Source organism: Dendropsophus ebraccatus, chromosome 13 (assembly GCF_027789765.1).
Source record: "Dendropsophus ebraccatus isolate aDenEbr1 chromosome 13, aDenEbr1.pat, whole genome shotgun sequence".
Classification (NCBI taxonomy): Eukaryota; Metazoa; Chordata; class Amphibia; order Anura; family Hylidae; genus Dendropsophus; species Dendropsophus ebraccatus.
Window position 1 is genome coordinate 59,090,263 of NC_091466.1, and position 18,355 is coordinate 59,108,617.

Below are 18,355 nucleotides of genomic sequence, written 5' to 3' on the forward strand. Positions count from 1 at the left end.
TGAATAAATCCCTCAAATTTCCAGCCTTTTCCTGTCATCCGTCTCATCGGATATAGTAATGCTCTTATAGTTTTGTAGTAATAATTGATTGGAGCCCGTCAGATCAGATGCTGATAAATCACCACTGTTTAGGTAATTCCTTGTACAGAGAACATTAAGAAAATTAAAGTTAATAAAAAAAAATAGAGAGACCTTGAGTAGTCTTATTCTGTATTGACTTATCTTGATTGTTATTTTTTTTCTAGATTTGTGTGACAACCAACATGGCTTCTAATGTCACTGATTATGCAGGAAAATCAGAATTTAAAGGGATATATCGCCCATTTTATTTTTGAGTTTTAAAGAGAAAAAAAAATGTTTTCAAATAAACTGATGTCCTAAAGTTATACAGATTTGTAAGTTATATAAAGAAAATGTCTTTCAAGTCTTCCAGTACTTATCAGCTGCTGTATGTTCTGCAGGAAGTGGTGTATTCTTTTCAGTCTGACACAGTAGCAAATCCCAAAGAAAACCTCTCTTGCTCTGGACAGTTCCTGACACGGCCAGAGGTGGCAGCTGAGAGCACGGTGTCAGACTGAAAAGAATACACCACTTCCTACAGGACATACAGCAGCTGATAAGTACTGGAAGTAGTGTATTCTTTTCTGTCTGACACAGTGCTCTCTGCTGCCACCTCTGTCCATGTCAGGAACTGTCCAGAGCAGGAGAGAGTTTCTTTGGGATTTGATACTGTGTCAGACTGGATTTGCACTGTTTCAGACTGGAAAGAATACACCATTTCCAGCAGGAGATACAGCAGGCTGGAAGGCTTGGGATTTTTAAATAGAAGCAATTTACAAATCTTTATATCTTTCTGATGCCAGTTTACAAAATAAATAATATAAAAAAAATAAAAAATAAATAAATATATATATATATATATCTATCTATATATATATATATATATATATATATATATATATATATATATATATATATAATTTCTCCAGAATACTCCTTTATGGTGCGTTCACACCTACAGGATCTGCAGCTGATTTTCTGCAGCAGATTTCAGTTAAATAACTGAACACAGCATCAGATTTGATGCTGTGTTCAGTTATTTAACTGAAATCTGCTGCAGAAAATCAGCTGCAGATCCTGTAGGTGTGAACGCACCCTTAAGCCCAGATATTGATGCTGATAAATTTTTGTGTGTGTTTCATACTGAGCTACCTTTAACCACATTTAGAAATATGATTTATAGAAGTCACATTAGTCATAGGAAACAGTAGTCTGGAGCTGACTATTAACTTCTATGGAAGAATATTCAGCTATTGCAGAAACAAAACAGGAAGTATCAGCTTATTATTAGGTTTAGTGGCCAGACTGAATACTGCAAAAGTTCGGGATTTTTTTTTTTTTTTTAAATATGGAAAATCAACCCTACTTTCTTTAAACAAAAAAACAATAAGGAATTTGATTTACACAATAGGTAATTATTCTGATGGCACATTAAGTTGGTTGTACACATAAGATTAGTCCCTACCTTTAGAGGGAATGGGATATGGGCCATGCTGCCAAACCCTTTGTTCCTTCTAGGCCAAAGGGGTCAGGAAATTGCTTATCTTCTCACCATTAAAAATGAAACTCGTATGCTTGATCAAAGTGACTATGGAATGGAGTCGAAATAAAGAACGAGAGATTGGATTGTGAGGCCCATCGTGGACTTACGGCAGTAAAAGGGAATGATAAACATGTAAAAGCGTATACGGGACGAAGAGCTGATAAACTAATGGGATAGATGGAGGATCGGAGAGGTAATGCTGAGAGACAGCATCCTGATTGTATTCTGTTCTCCAGCAATACAGAAGCGTTAAGGAGAGGAATGTGACCTCCAGAGGCGGCGGGTATCGATTTTTTTTTTTCTCTCTTCTTTTTGAGAGCCTTAAGGAGGTCTCCTCTTGGGACCAGCTGCAGCCTCATGTATGCAGGAGGCCAGCGAGAGTCAGGTCAGGCCTCATGTTGCTTCCACACATCCTGCATTATTACGGTCACCTTCCTGCTCTGGGCTCCAGCCAGTCTACAGGAAGCCATAGCAATGCCTCCATCTGATCTCTGTATCACCCAGGAATAAATCCACATGGCATCCTGCTGATGCAGCTCCCAGCTTACAAACATCCACTGACTACCTATTAGCGTGACTTATACTTCTGTCTGGTGGAATCATTTTGTTGCGGTATGTTACTGTCTGATTCTCTATTTAGATCAGTCTTTTCCCATACATCCTGCACTTAATGACCCCCCTCCCCCTCGTTTTTTTTTTTTTTTTCTCTTTTTTTCTTTTTTCTAGAAGTCTTATTTTTTTCCCAAACATGGATAGACTTATAGGAACAAAAGAAAAAGATATGTGAGGCTTCCGCTCGAGGCTGACAGTGGGATTAGTGGCATCATAATTATCATTTTACAAGACTAAAGGCCCTATAACACAAAGCGATTATCGGCTGTATTTGTCATTACGGCTGATAATCGCTTTGTGTAATAGAAGGCAACGATCAAGCGACATGAACGATGTTGGCTGATCGAAGTCCTTCGCTGTCTTTCAACATGTTAATAGACAAACGACTAAGGGCCCTATTCCACTGGACGATTATCGTTCAGATTATCGTTAAATCGTTCGAATCTAAACGGTAATCGTTCGGTTAAAATGCAGTTAACGATTAACGACCGAACGAGAAATCGTTGATCGCTTTATAAGACCTGGACCTATTTTTATCGTTGCTCGTTCGCAAAACGTTCGCATTGAATAAGACATCGTTCGGTCGTTCACAATAGATACAAACGCAATAGCGAATAAATAGCGAAGAAGAAACGATCGCAAGTACGATCATAAGTAACGATTATCGTTCCATGGAAATGAGTGAACGTTTTCAGGTCTTTCGCAATAGCGGTCGTTTGAGATCGTTAATTGTTAACAATTATGCAAACGATAATCGTCTGGTGAAATAGGGCCCTTAGGCTGGGTTCACACTACGTTTTTGCAATCCGTTTTTTTTTTTTTTAAATGTACACAAATTGTTGACCTAATTTTTGTGTCCGTTAAAAAAAGATCCGTTTTGATCAGGTTTTTTTTCTAATAATGGAATTCAAAGGAAAAACGCATCAAAACAGATGAACACACGTGCATCCGTTGTTTGCATCCGTTTTTTGCAACAACAAAAAAAACCGATGGAAAAAAAATTGCAAAAACTTGTGTGTGAACGCAGCCTAACATAGCAGTCTTCTATGGGCTGCCCGGACGATCTGCCGATCACCCAGGCAGCTCCCCGCGCCGGTTTCCCCCTGTCGTGTAAGAGCGCCGGCAGCGAGGGAGGAGCAAGCGCTGACCTGATCGGTCGGCGCTCGCTTGCTCCAGGAGATCACCCCATGTAATAGGGGCCCTACTTATATTATACCTTTAATAAAAGAAATTAAAAATATAGAGCTTGGGCTTCATTCACACCTATATATGTTACGTATCATGTACGTATACTAGATGCACACTCGGATTGGCTGATCATCCATGTGTATTCTAATTGCTGGGTGGTGGTATCTTCGGTATGTGGAAATCAACACTCTTTATGCTTCCTTTAGACACTGCGGAACTGGCCAATGCCCCCATACAAAATAGATCTTCACCCAAATTACAATGCTCAGCCAACTTGTGTGCCGTGCAGTGAGCGGAGTGGCTGAGCGGACCTGAGACGTCACGTCTCGGGCCCGCATCAGACACCCGGAAGCGGCCCGGGGACCGGAGCGCCGCGATGCGGGAGCCGCTGCTGGAACCGGGGAGGCGAGTGGACGTCTTTTCTTTCAGCCACCTCCTCCCCGGCCAGAGCTAAAAATAGCCCCCACGCTGGGGTACCCCTTTAATATAGGTGTGAAGCCGTGGACTTAGTAACTACCCCTTCCCCTTTCAGCTGGAGATCCTGAAGTCACCTCTGGGAAACTATGTGTTATATTATCATCTTGTATACTAAGCTACAGAAGGTCCTCTCTCGGGAAGGAAGCAAGTAGATTGGCCAAAAGATCCAATATACCCGGTTAATTTTCCCTTTTAACTTTCCCATCTGTCATCAGCAAATCCCACTCTTTATCACATAGTAATGGAAAACCATTGTCATACTTTTCTATGGACTAATGCATATAAATGTTTTTAGTTTTTTTTTTTATATGTTATGTTTTCAACAAAGTTTGGTGGTTTTAAGCATGGGATGACACTAACTTTGATAATAGGTGTGATTTTACTTTTCTGTTACCTGTTTTGTAATCTCTAGTTACTCGTTGGCTTTCTCTAGGTGGTCCTGGAGTGTGTTCTGAAGAGGGAACTGGTCTATAATAAAGTCACCCCTACGTTCCACCACTGGAGGATTGGAGACAAGAAATTTGGCCTCACATTCCAGAGTCCAGCAGACGCTAGAGCTTTTGATAGGGGAATACGTCGTGCCATTGAAGACCTCACTCAAGGTATCCTTATTTTACTCAAGTCTTATTGATTTTGTGTTATTGTGTATTATTGGTATTGTGTATTGTGTGTTATTGGTATGTGTTATGTACTTCCTACATTTTGTTCAGTGATGTCCATTATAACTGTTGAGATATAGGCTCGAAATGGGCCCAGTTACCTGTTTGCCCAATACCACACCCATGGAATGAGTGGGGGAACCTTTTCTATGATGTCCATTTGTTAACCTTCTAATGTGTATGGCGGCCACCGAATTCTCCCTCTATTTTTCACCAGTTGTATTCAGGAACAAAAGCTTCAGCCAGAGGAGGCCCCCCACTATTGGTTAGGTTAGGTATATCGAGGCCAGCCTTCTTAAAGCTGAAGTCATACAAAATTGAAACTTTTTCAGCAAACGGGGGGGGGACATAATAAACAAGCACTAATTGCCTCTCCCTGTGTCCCCAAAGCGCCTCGTCACAGGCGCTTGGCACGCACGCTGGAACGCATTTTCCCCAAGTTCACGGGAAAAACATTCGACCCAGTTGATGGATTGCCCGCTAAGCCAATCTGTGAGTGCAGCGGTGTCCCGTACCAGTCACTGACTGGGTGAGAGGGTAGTCATCAGCAGAGTCGTGATGCCGCTAAAGAAGGAGGTCCAAGAGCGGGTTGGGAGGCCTTAAGCGGGAAGGCAGCACTGTGGAGGCACGGGGAACGTGTAGGTAACGCTTGTTCATTATGTTCCACCCTGCACCTGCCTGCTGGAAAAGTTTCAATTTTGCCAAACTTTTCCAGGAGAATTTCATAAAAATTTTATAGATGACTTTTACTAGTTTGAAGATTGTAGATGAAAATTCTGGATGCCAAGTTAAAGGTATTTTACAGTATTGTAACTTAATGTCCATGGGCAGTGGTGCTTTTACCTGTTATATTTCATTCTTGGAATTACACTTTTAGGGTGGGTTCAAACTACGGAATCCGCGCGGATAAGTTTTGGCGGATTCTGTCGCTCGTACCCGCTCGCGGTGGCGGGTGTCTCCGCCCGTGCCATAGACTCCATTCTTTGGCCAGGCCATGTCCACCGAAAGAATTGACATGTCGGTTCTTTTGACAGAAGGCAGAATGCCCAGCCATAGAATGGTGTCTGTGGCACGTGCGGAGACGTGCGCTGCTGTGAGCGGATATGAGCGAACTTATCCGCGCAGATTTCGTAGTGTGAACCCACCCTAAAGATATATATTTCCACCTCTTACATTTTGTACATTTTTGTTTTCTGGTATCTGCAGGTTTTCCCACATCCCACGTGGAATCAGATGTTGGATCAGAAGAAGGATCTCAGGTATGTAATATATCTAATTGTTGCCGCCAGAACTAAAAGTGGGGACTTCTGGCTCTAATCCCTGAGAGATAAACGGGCAATTAACATCGTTGTTTGAAGTTTGGGCTCAGCCTTGTCTGGAGTCTGGATGAGGGATCGGACTTCATTTATTGCAATTATCTAAATGCTTAGTGAACTTTAAGAATCCTAGAATTTTTTTGCCGCTGTTTAGAGGCAAACGGACACTTGACATGTGTCTTGCATTAAAAAAAAATATATATTTTTTTTTTTCTTTTTTTTTTTTTGTAAATGCTAAGATGCCTTTGGAACAATACAGCACTATGAATGACAGACACAACAAGTCATTTCAAAGAGATTCCAGGCTAATATTTGGTGCCTGGGATGTAATTTGTGTCTTGTGATGGAGTCGCTAATGTTTCTGGCATGACAAAGTGATGGCTTTAGAAAGTGAGTGACTGGTGTATGAAAAAGAAGCCGGCGGAGTTTCATCTCCATATTCTTTTCAGATTTTTGCAAAGAAAAATAAAAAAAAATTAAAAATTCCTTTCAACATTCTTGAATTTCAATTTGTAGATTTCACCATTTGTATTATTTACGTCTTTCTTGCAATGCCGCCTCCTGTTTCCTCTCCACCTTCCCGAGCTGTTTTCCCGTTCTCCTTCCAGCTCATGGATTCCCTTGTCCCTGGGCCAGTATTTTGTGATTGAGTTTTAAAGTCTCAGCAATACACTATAATCTCCCAATCTCCCACTTCCTGCTGGCCCCGGCACAGTCATAGTAAATTTAGCTTCCTCTCTGCCTGTAGGATGTTCAAGGATGACAGGAGAAAAGTTGTGTGTGTGCTGTGAGTGGGTGGAGGGGGGAGGGAAAGCTTCTATATCCTTCCCTCCCCCCACTCCAGCTTTCTTGCTCATCTGGCTGCCATTTCTGCAGCTGGAGACACTTTTATAGCTTCTCCACAGACTTGCCTGCCCCTGCACACAACTGCAGCTTTAGAAGGGGCTGGGGAGAATCAAACAAATCTCATGGCAACCACAGTACCATAATTGTTCTACCAGCAGCTGGAAGAAAACAGATTTCCAAAGTGCAGTAAAAGCTAGCGGTGAGCAAGGTGCGGACTCTTCCCGCAACTTCTACGCCAAGCCATGTTTGCAGCTCTTGGGGGGTAGAAATGGCTGAGCAAATTAGCAATTTTTACTACAAATCGGATTCAGCCATAGGGCCCTATTCCACCAGACGATTATAGTTCAGATTATCGTAAAATCATTCGAATCTAAACGATAATCGTTCGGTTGAAATGCAGTTAACGATTAACGACCGAACGAGAAATCGTTGATCGCTTTATAAGACCTGGACCTATTTTTATCGTTGCTCATTCGCAAAACGTTCGCATTGAATAAGACATCGTTCGGTCGTTCGCAATAGATACGAACGCAATAGCGAATAAATAGCGAAGAAAAAACTATCGCAATTACGATCATAAGTAACGATTATCGTTCCATGGAAATGAGTGAACGTTTTCAGGTCTTTCAAAATAGCGGTCGTTTGAGATCGTTAACGATTATGCAAACGATAATCGTCCGGTGGAATAGGGCCCATAGTCTCTATGCTGTTCTGTGGAGTTAAGAAGTTGATGACATATCTGCGATAGTTAAATTAGGAAATAAGCACTCCTGACTGATAAAAAGTTTTGATATGTCTCTATGACATCAAGAGTTTTTTTTGGGGTGGTGACTGTGCCCATTACAGTGCCCATCTGTTGGCATCAGTGTAAAAAACTTCTACAAAAGTGTCAGAGTACTCAATGTATGGGATGAGTAGTTTACTAGTAACCACATCCATTTGGGGGTCAGAGTGGCCATAGACATAAGCATAGCTCGGATAAAGTTTTGCAGCTTTATCTTGATGGGGACGAATCCCGTTCTTGGTGATAGATAGATATTTATTTATTTCTGTGCAGATCCTTTTACTTTTAGATTATTTCCTGTTACGGGTGGCACTTCACTATGTTCAAGTCAGTCAACACTTAAAAGTGTAGGCCATGATTAAGTGCACCTGTGTGAAACCCGTTGGTCCGACATTTTACTGTGGCTTTTAACTTACACGAGATTAAAAGTTGAGTTTTAATGTTAAAAAACTCGCCTAGCAGGCACCACAAATCCAAAAAGTGATAATTGAGTGCTAGCACCTAAGCCCAAATAATTGATACTAGAAAAAACACAAAAAGGAGCTAAGAGAAAGTGCAGTCTATTAGCTACTTTTTTTTTTTTTTTCCTCGAGTTTTAATATTAGACGTTTTTTTAGCGTGTATTGCACTTATGTACAAGTCAATCAACAATTTGTTGGGAGTGAAGAATCGAGTGAGTGATTCTTCAGTTCATTTTGTCGTTCACTTTAATGATTGTTGGTAACATAATTCCCTATTTAGGCCGGGTTTACATATACCGCATCCGCAGCAGATTTTACGCTGCAGGTTCGCAGCCAAATGCGCGGTGGCTGCCTGCCCATTTACTTCAATGGGATGACATACTCGCAGCGGGATTGTGAGTATGTCAAAGTCAATGCCCTTTACCCCCGCGGCCGGGTACTTGCTTTAGCGGGTCCCTGCTCCAGCTTGCTTCAGGGGCTCCCTGCAGCGCACTTATTAGCTGAGTGCCGGGAGATGATGGGAGCCCCCCGAATCAGGCCAGAGTGGGGACCCGGTAAAGCATGTACTCGGGCCGCAGGGGTTAAGGGCGCTGACTTTGACATGCTCGCAGTGGCATGACAATCCCGCTGCAAGTATGTCATCCCATTGAAGTGAATGGACAGGTATTCGCAGCGGATTTCGTACGATCCGCTGTAGATACGGTACGCGTGAACGTACTCTTACACAAAAAATATGATCAAGACCTGAGTTTGACCGTTCGTCGACTTGCCAAACTGTTTGCGTTCGGCAACGTTCTCCAACCCCGAACACCTCTGCATTTGACTCCCAGCGTCTGGAGACGTGTGGTGCCGCCCTAGGACTACCAGGAAAACATATTGTATCTATGTTTACAGGACGCCCTAGAGCGGCATCAACTTTCTCCAGACGCTGTTAATCAAATGCTGAGCTTTTGGGGTCAGAGAGCAAGTTCAGCAAGTCCGAATTGCAAGGTCTTTTACATGGGGGATTAGACGGGAATGATAGATCCTATGTTTTGGGTATGGCTTATTATCGCCCTGTGGAAAAGGGCTTTTACAGTGAGATTGGTGCTCCAAGATCCCCCTCTTATTTCCTTCTCTCTCAAGATGGATGATTAGCATAGAGCGAGCGCATTGGCAACACTGACTAAGATGAGTCATCTGTGTAGATGTAACAGAATACCAGGATTAGGATTCTGAGTTATTTGTGAAATGTGAGACCTTTTCAGAAGTCTGATATCTCTCCATTTTTCTATGTCTTTGTAACACCATCCAGTCAACTCAGGCAAAGCTTGTTTAAATGTCACCTTACAAAATATAAAGCTGCTGTTCTCCCCAATGAGATTATCTCACTAAGACAACCCCCTTTAAATTATATAAAAAAAAAATTCTTAATCTGGCCCGGTGATCGGCTGTGACCGCTTGGTGGGGGGTTACGACTAGGTAGCCCTAGAGGGGAGGAGATGAGCAGTTTTGTGTGGGTAAAGTTCCAGGATGGCTTGTCATTTTATTCAGGTAAATCTTTGACCTTTCTGGGATAAGTAGTCAAGTGGGCGGTCCTACTAAGTGATTGACAGCCATCTGTGTGGAAGTGAGCATATAGAGCAGGGATGGGGAACCTTTGGCCCTCCAGCTGTTGCTAAGCTACAATTCCCATCATGCCTGGACAGCCGAAGCTAAAGCTTCGGCTGTCAAGGCATGATGGGAAATGTAGTTTTGCAACAGCTGGAGGGCCAAAGGTTCCCCATCCCTGACATAGAGCTGTCAATCACTGAGTAGGACCGCCCACATGACTACTAAGCCCAGAATAAGCAGAGGTTTATGTGAATAAAAAAAAAAGTTATCCTGAAACTTTCCTACAAAATAAAAACATAAATAAAAAAACAAACATATACATGTAGACAGGTTCCCTTTAAGGGACATGACTACCATAGACTCATCTGAAAAAGCAGAACGTTTCTCGACATTCTAGCCTTGTCCCAGGCCGTAGCTTAGTGGAAACAGTTGAACCATTTTCTGTCTCATTCTTTCTCCTGTGTTTTTTTTTTTCTTCTCTCTTTTTCTTGCCTTTTGCTGTGTCGCCATGGAGTGTTTCCATGGTAACGTCGCCTTGTTTATAAAGTGGGTCTTCATTGGCATGCTGCTGCCCACTCACTCGCAGCTCCATACTTTGCCTGTGACTACATAGAACCGTATCCTAGTCCAGTTCCTGACAGTTCGGGACTGAACGTATTAACGTCCGCCTTCTGTCCTTGTCTTCTGCAGAGAAAGGATCGGCTTTGTAGAAATTGATAGATCTAAGAAAATAACTTCCAAGGACCATTTCCTATCATAGCGGAGGCTCTTAAAGAGACGTTACCATATTTATTATAGAATATATGCAGTAATAGAAATAGTCACTTGTTAAAGGGGTTCTCCAGGCTTAGAAAACATAGTCGCTTTCTTCCAGAAACAGCACCGCTCTTGTCCTCAGTGCACCTCAGTTCCATTGAAGTGAATGGAGCTGAATTGTACTACCACATACAACCTTAGGCCAGGGTGGTGCTGTTTTTGCATGAATGTGGCTATGCTTCTTCTAATCTTGGATAACCCCTTTAACGTTGGAGGCACAAGCAGCCATTACCCACAGCCCCATGTGATCCTACAGCATCAGGCCGCCGTTTATGGCAGTCAAATCACAGTGACCTATAGAGCTCAGTCTACTTCTCAGTGGTCTCCTCCTATATGAGGCAGAATTGCAGTGAAAGTAGATAGATAAGATTGCTTCAGGCCATTCACAATAAGTGATGGTCAGAGCTCAGCCTCCCCCTCCCTGAAGCCACAGGTCACTCAATGAGCATGCCTAGAAGCCTCGCCTATAGAAGTGAATAGGGTCTCCCCAATCTATTGTCTCTATGTCCAAAGGCTTTTCAGTAAAGCATATCTTTAAAAGCACCAACCAGGAAATATGGCGGCCCCCATAATAATGTGCTAATTTATTTATTTATTTATTTTTTGATCAGATAATTTTTATTAGGTTAGAAAAGAGGAACAAGTTTCAGTATCTTCCTCTAATCTGTAAGGAAAAAATCTTGGTGATAAATTGAACATGTTCAACCAAAAAAAAAAAACATAATCTAAAAGATGGAATCGTCTCAATTCTTTGGGCGGACGGCAGAATTTGCCTGCGAATATCATTCAGTCTATGGGACGGGCGGAACTTCAAGTGGAGACCATGCGGCAGAATCCCCTTAAAGTCTCGGCGGTTATTCCATAGTGTGCACGTCTTCTAATGTTCTGGATACTTGCAGCCACCACTAGAGGAAGGTCTCTTAGCATACTGTTTTATGCTATTAAGAGTGTGTACTAAATGGCAGCCCAAACATTAGAGGGGTTGTCCAGGGAATACATTTTACATTGAAATGTATTTAGGATTTTGTAAAAACAGTAATAATGAATTATTACAAAAATATTAAAAAAAAGTACTCATCTGCCCTGATCCCCCTGCCACCACTATTCTGACATAGGATGGTCTTTACTTTTAAAAAAATATATATATGTATGCAAGTTCTTTGTGAGATGAACTAGAAATCCTACAGCTACTATCACAGCAGTAAGACTACCCCCTTTCAAAACATTTGACATGTCTCCGTTAGTGTCTAAAGTTCTTTTTATTATTATTATGACAGGCACTCTTTAAGGAATCAATCAGCACTGAACTTTAAAGCGAATATACCAGCGGTACATCACTTTTCTGTTTTCACCATGAATAGACTGGCGTCAACACAGGGATACCGGTTCTGCAGTACCTTTATTTATTTATTTATTTTTGACTGTGGCCCGGTTCCCACGCTCGGTGTCGGCCTAGCTTCGGGCCGGGCCAGTGCTCTGTAGAAGTATGTACCCACTGCGGAACCCGGGTGGTTCACACGCCGCGGACTCTGCGACTCGCGGCTGTGCACATCTCCACCTGTGCCATAGACTCCATTCTATGGTCAGGCAGATTTCGCCGTCCACCCGAAGAATGAACCATTCATTGAGCGGGCTGCGCAATCTGCCTGACCATAGAATGAAGTCTATGGGACCGGCGGAGATGCAAGCGGGGGCGAGCTGCGAAAATCCGTCAGGATTCCGTAGTGTGCACATTTCCTAATAGAGCAGGAACCGGGCCACGGCTCAAAAAAAGGACCACAGCATCGGCATTCCCGTGCCAGCGTCAGCCTGTTCATGGTAAAAAAAGAAAAGTGATGTACCGCTGGTACATTCGCTTTAACCTCTTTAGGGCCCTATTCCACCGGACGATTATCGTTCAGATTATCGTTAAATCGTTCGAATCTAAACGATAATCGTTCGGTTGCAAGGCAGTTAACGATTAACGACCGAGGGAGAAATCGTTGATCGCTTTATAAGATCTGGACCTATTTTTATCGTTGCTCGTTCGCAAAACGTTCGCATTGAATAAAAGACGTCGTTCGGTCGTCCACAGTAGATACGAACGCAATAGCGAAAAAAAACGATCGCAAATACGATCATAAGTAACGATTATCGTTTCATGGAAATGCGAACAATAATCGTCCGGTGGAATAGGGCCCTTACAGTAACTAATAAAAATGGTTTTGAAGGATATTTACTCCATTAACAAGAGTCCAATCTTTCAGTTTTCTGTTCTAGTGTTGTCACTGACATGCGCGGTTATTTAGCATAGTACCCAATAGACCTGTTCTAATAAGCGTTAATATCTGGATAAGGTAGTGGAATCCTCTTGCTGTGTTTCCACTGTAATGGCTTTCCAGCATGCAGTCATGGGCGCGTATCACAGTAGACTGGCTCTGACCATGCATGGCATATGAATGCATGCGGTATCGGCTATTGCTTATCTTGGAATATAGAGATTTTTTTGCAGTTTTTCTGTCTGGGGTGCTTCATTTTTATTATTTATTTATTATTATTTATTTTCTTGTCTGTCCTCTCTTTAGATGAACAAAGAAGATCATTGCAGCACTCAGAACAATGACTCCTTTTTCCATCGTGACTCAATTCCAACGGAGGAACTCTATCGCAGCTCTGCCATCAGGCCTTCTCCTTTTGAGAACCTTAATCCCAGAAGAGCCTATATGCACACCCAGGTGAGACCGCTAGCTGTGTGTGTAAATGAGTGTGGAGAACATGAAGCAAGTTCTGTCTGGGACCTCAGGGGTTATTAAAATCTTTTTATTTCAGATCAACTGGTTTCAGGAAGTTATATAGATTTGTAACTTACTTCTATTAAAAAATCTCAAGTCTTCCAGTACTTATCAGCTGCTGTATGTCCTGCAGAAAGTGGTGTATTCTTTCCAGTCTGACACAGTGCTCTCTGCTGCCACCTCTGTCCGTGTCAGGAACTGTCTAGAGCAGGAGAGGTTGTCTATGGGGGTTTGCTATTTCTCTGGGCAGTTCCTGACATAGACAGAGATGGCAGCAGAAAGCACTGTGTCAGACTGGAAAGAATACACCACTTCCTGCAGGACATACAGCAGCTGATAGGTACTGTAAGACTTGAGATTTTTTAATAGAAGCAAATTACAAATCTGCATAACTTTCTGAAACCAGTTGATTTAAAAGAAAAAGATTTTCGCCAGAATACCCCTTTAGGTTCACATTTCTGGTGTACTTGCTACAAAGGCTGTCCATAGTGGTCAGAAATCTAGTCCATTTTTTTGCTCCACAGTATGCACGAAGAGCAGTGAAGACAATTCTCAAGTTATAGAAACTGTTTTATTTGTAAACTTGTTGGAACTGGAGTTAACTCATTGACCTCCATCAAACAGATTAATTTTGGGCATGCCCTGTGACCTGTGTGGGGAGGGGAGCCATAACCTGCACCTATTGTGAATGGTGGATCCTGTGCTATCTATACATAAGTGTTACATTTTATTGTAATCCCACCTGTGATTTCTACAGAATAGGAAGTGTCTGTCTATTGTGAGGAGTTTTAAAAAAAGAAATTTATATAGATTATGGGGAAGATTTATCAAACATGGTGTAAAGTGAAACTGGCTCAGTTGCCCCTAGCAACCAATCAGATTCCACCTTTCATTCCTCACAGACTCTTTGGAAAATGAAAGGTGGAATCTGATTGGTTGCTAGGGGCAACTGAGCCAGTTTCACTTTACACCATGTTTGATAAATCTCCCCCAAATAGATATATCTAAAAATATATTATTGGCCTATTCTCATCCCTGCTGCTAAGCTATTTTAAAGGGCCAGTACACTTCGGCCTTTTCATTGTTTAGATGCCTCCGCATGCCATACATTTAGTAGCAGCTGTGCATGGTATTGCAGTCGTCTTCCATTTGTTTTGATGGCCTATCCTGAAAGCAGGCTTAATGTTTGCATATGTAAAGTGTTTAACATTAGCTACTTAGCTGGTGAAGGTCACTGGTCAGGACTTCCTCTGAGGAATAGAGAGTGGTTACAAAGAGGATCCCGGAGGACCTAAGGGTCCTTTTGATATGGAGCTGTAGAAGGATACAAGCAAGCGTTGACCAGCAAGATCAGCATACATTTGCAGTGCATTACAGAGGGCACGATGAATTAAGCAGCTGGGCCACACGAACAATCACTGTATCATTTGTGCGGCCATTCAAATGTATTCCTATCAGCCACGTATTACTTGTTTACAAAGGTAGATGTGTGGCCGATAGCAATATATTTTGCCACATTACAAAAGATTCGATCAGCCGATCTGACTTTTTTTTTTTCAACTCCTTGGCTGATTGCTGTTACTTTTACACGGCCGATTATCGGCCAAAGGAGCATTTCTAGTAACGCTCTTTTCCGATAAACTGTCTGTGTAAAAGGCCAGTAAAGAGTAGTTCAAATCAATTGGTGCCAGAGATTTGTTTCTGTTAAAAAATATCAACTGCTGTATGTCCTGCAGGAAGTGGTGTATTCTTTCCAGTCTGACACAGTGCTCTCTACTGCCACCTCTGTGCGTTTCCGGAACTGTCCAGAGCAGTAGCAAATCCCCATAGTAAACCTCTCCTCTCCAGACTGGAAAGAATACACCACTTCCTGCAGGACATACAGCAGCTGATAAGTACTGGAAGACTGGATATTTTTTTTTTTTTTATAGAAGATGAAGATGAATTAAACTGATTCTCTTGCACTTTCTGACACCAGTTGATTTGAAAGAAACATTTTTTGGGGGTGAACAGCCCCTTAAATGCATCCTTTGCATGGACAGCCCATTGATTTCAGTGTGCCATGTAATTCCTTGTTTCTCCTGCTGTGGAGCTGTAGTTGAACGCTTGCTGCCAGGTCCACCCACAGGTTGCCGTTGATCACTATGGTTTCTAGCTTGGGGGGACATTGACTAACAAGTTTGTCTGGTATAACAGTGGTCTCGCCCTTAGATACTATTTGTAATGCAAAATTTTTAGAAATAGCCGAATGGACGTTAGTATGCCAAAGGAAATTGGAGTATAGTAAAGTGCCCTAAGACAGAAGCTTCTAGTAAGACTTTCAGATTTTAAAGGGGTTATCCAATGCCACAAAAACATGGCCACTTTCTTTCAGAGACAACACGACTCTTGTCTCCAGTTCAGGTGCGGTTTGCAATTAAGCTCCATTCACTTCAATGGAACTGAGCAGCAAAACCCTGCCCAAGCTGGAGACAAGAGCGGTGCTGTCTCTGGAAGAGAGTGGCCATGTTTTGGTAGCGCTGGATAACCCCTTTAGGGGCTGTTCACACGTACAGACTCGCAGCTGAAATCTCGCTGTGAGATCAGCTACGAGTCAAGGTCCTGGCAGGTCCCAGTACTACATAGTATGTAATGCAGCCACCCCCTTAACCCCTTCTGCTCCCGCTCCGCTGTCTGTATATATATTACCTCTCCTTGCTGCACGGGGTCCCGGCGTCCTGCTCTCCCGCCCAGCCAATCAGTGTGTTGCCCAGCCGCAGCCGCGTTGTGCGGGAGAGCAGGACTCCGGGATCCCGTGCAGGAGAGAGGTAATGTATATACAGACAGTGGAGTGGGATCAGAAGGGGTTAAGGGGGCGGCTGCATTACATACTATGTAGTACTGGGACCTGCCAGGACCTTGACTTGTAGCTGATCTCGCTGCAAAACTCGCAGCGAGATTTCAGCTGCGAGTCTGTACGTGTGAACAGACCCTTAAGGGAAACTCTGAATGTGATGTTTTAAGCTGTTCACATCACATGATCACTTACCCCCACCTCCATCTCTTCCAGGTCCCTCTTAAGCCCCTCCGCCACGTCAGCTTCCAGGACGAAGACGAGATTGTGCGCATCAACCCCCGGGACATCATCATACGGCGCTACGCGGACTATCGCCATCCCGATATATGGAGGAACGACACCGAGCGCGAGGAACACGAGATAAGCGCTCCTTTCACCAAGGTGGACAATAAAAAGAACAGTTACCTTTACTCTCCGGCCAACGGCAGAGACTCGCTCAAGGAGCAAAAAACATCAGGAGTTTTTAAGACTCAGCCCACGTCCTCTCTAAAAAAGCGAAGGAAAGAGGACGGCGAGCGCTCGCGGTGCGTGTACTGCCAGGAGCGCTTTAACCACGAAGAGAACGGGAGGGGGAAATGTCAGGATGCTCCAGATCCTATCCGGAGGTGCATCTACCAGGTCAGCTGCATGCTGTGTGCCGAGAGTATGCTCTACCACTGCATGTCAGATTCCGAGGGAGACTTCTCCGACCCCTGTTCCTGCGACGCCTCCGATGAAAACTTGTGCCTGCGTTGGCTGGCTCTAGTTACTCTATCCTTCATTGCCCCCTGTATGTGCTGCTACCTCCCTCTACGAGCCTGTCACCACTGTGGGGAGATGTGCGGCTGCTGCGGGGGTAAGCACAAAGCGGCTGGATGACACACTGACTCTGCGAACCCCCGGAAGAATTTCTTAATTTGCCAGGTGGCTGCTGGAACCGACGCGGGCAGTTATCGGTGATGCCGATTTAAAAAAAACGGATCACGCGAGGTGGACTGTACCGGAGCTATCTGCGTTCAGATAGGACCAGCGAGAATATGTAACAGTGCCAGTCTTGCATTAGATATATATAAATATATAAATATATATATAAATATTATTTTATTTTTTTTCTCCTTTTTTTTTTGTAATTAATATTATTTTATTTTTTATTTGCCATTCCGGTATGAATGCAGACTCTTCAATCAATCTTGTAACTATATGAACTCCGAAAAAACATCCCGGATGTTGGTTGAATGGATTGGAATTGAATGTTTTTATTGGTTGAGGGAGGAGTCGAGGGAATTATAGATCAAATATATAGAAATATATATATGTATGTATGTATGTATACATTTTCCATCTTCTCTCCTCACAGTTTAATAATATTAATAATCCTGGTCCCCTCCAGAGATGAACTAACATTGTATAGAAATCCGAGCGATTGGTGGAACCTACAAATACACAGAGATCTGAATGAATTTTTAGTGGAACGAAATAATTTCTAGTTTTATTCAAGTGATTTTATGTATAAATAACAAATGTCTATATTTAACTAAATGTACGGTACAAGAAAATTTTATGACTTTTGGGAGAACGTTTTCTTACAGTGCGCCCCTTACCCAGCTTCCCTTGTTTTCCCCGTTGAAATTTGGGACATTCCGGTGTAGGGCCTGAGTCCTGCTGCTGTGTAAGGGCGACCGCTGTGCGTCCGGCAGCTGAATGGTTAAAACGAAGCTGTTTTATCAATGTATTGTTTTATTTCTTTTCTGATGGTTTACTGTTTATTCAGCTTTTATCTGTTTCTCCAATCTACCTGTGTTATGTCACATTATTTATACACTCTGGTACATAGAATATAACACAAGTGTCAGATCATTGTTTGTGCCTCTTTATTCTTGGGTGACGATGACCAGAACTGCTACTCTAGCACAAGTAGGTCATATTCACACAGGGCGATCAGATTTTACATTGGGGTGAATGCGATTTTATGATACTCATATCTTTGGAGAGTCCATAGTGCTTTTCTCCATTAATGTAGGGATGAAGAACCTTTGTCCCTCTAGCTGTTGCAGAACTGCTGTTTCTATCATGCCTGGACTGCTGCCGGGGGAGAAATAAAATTCGCTTTAGAGTGAGTGTACCATTAGATGATTAATATTTTTTATTTTATTTTTTTTTAGTAGCAGATTGGCACCGCAATCCTGGTGGCACTCTTTTTTTTTTTTTTTTTTTTTTTTTTTTTTTTTTTTTTATATATATATATATATATATATATATATATATATATATATATATATATATATATATAAACGCCACCCAGTTCCTGTGCTTCACGCTATTCTTTGGCCATGCACTAGCCTGGCTTCACTAGAATCAATGGAGCCACGTCACAGAGGGGGAGGGTTGATGGTCCCACTAGGGGCGGCAGGCCC

At 42.7% G+C, this 18,355-nt stretch overlaps 1 protein-coding gene across 1 annotated transcript in view; it reads left to right on the top strand.

The window, feature by feature from the left end:
* The window catches only part of SPRED1 (sprouty related EVH1 domain containing 1), a 47,129-nt gene extending 29,331 nt beyond the window's left edge, over positions 1–17,798 (top strand). The window contains exons 3-6 of the mRNA XM_069949258.1: positions 4,314–4,482; positions 5,746–5,798; positions 12,920–13,069; positions 16,176–17,798. Of these exons, the coding sequence (XP_069805359.1) occupies positions 4,314–4,482; positions 5,746–5,798; positions 12,920–13,069; positions 16,176–16,820 (1,017 nt within the window). The 3' untranslated portion in view covers positions 16,821–17,798. The remainder of the gene's footprint in view (positions 1–4,313; positions 4,483–5,745; positions 5,799–12,919; positions 13,070–16,175) is intronic.
* Positions 17,799–18,355: the final 557 nt, after the last annotated feature.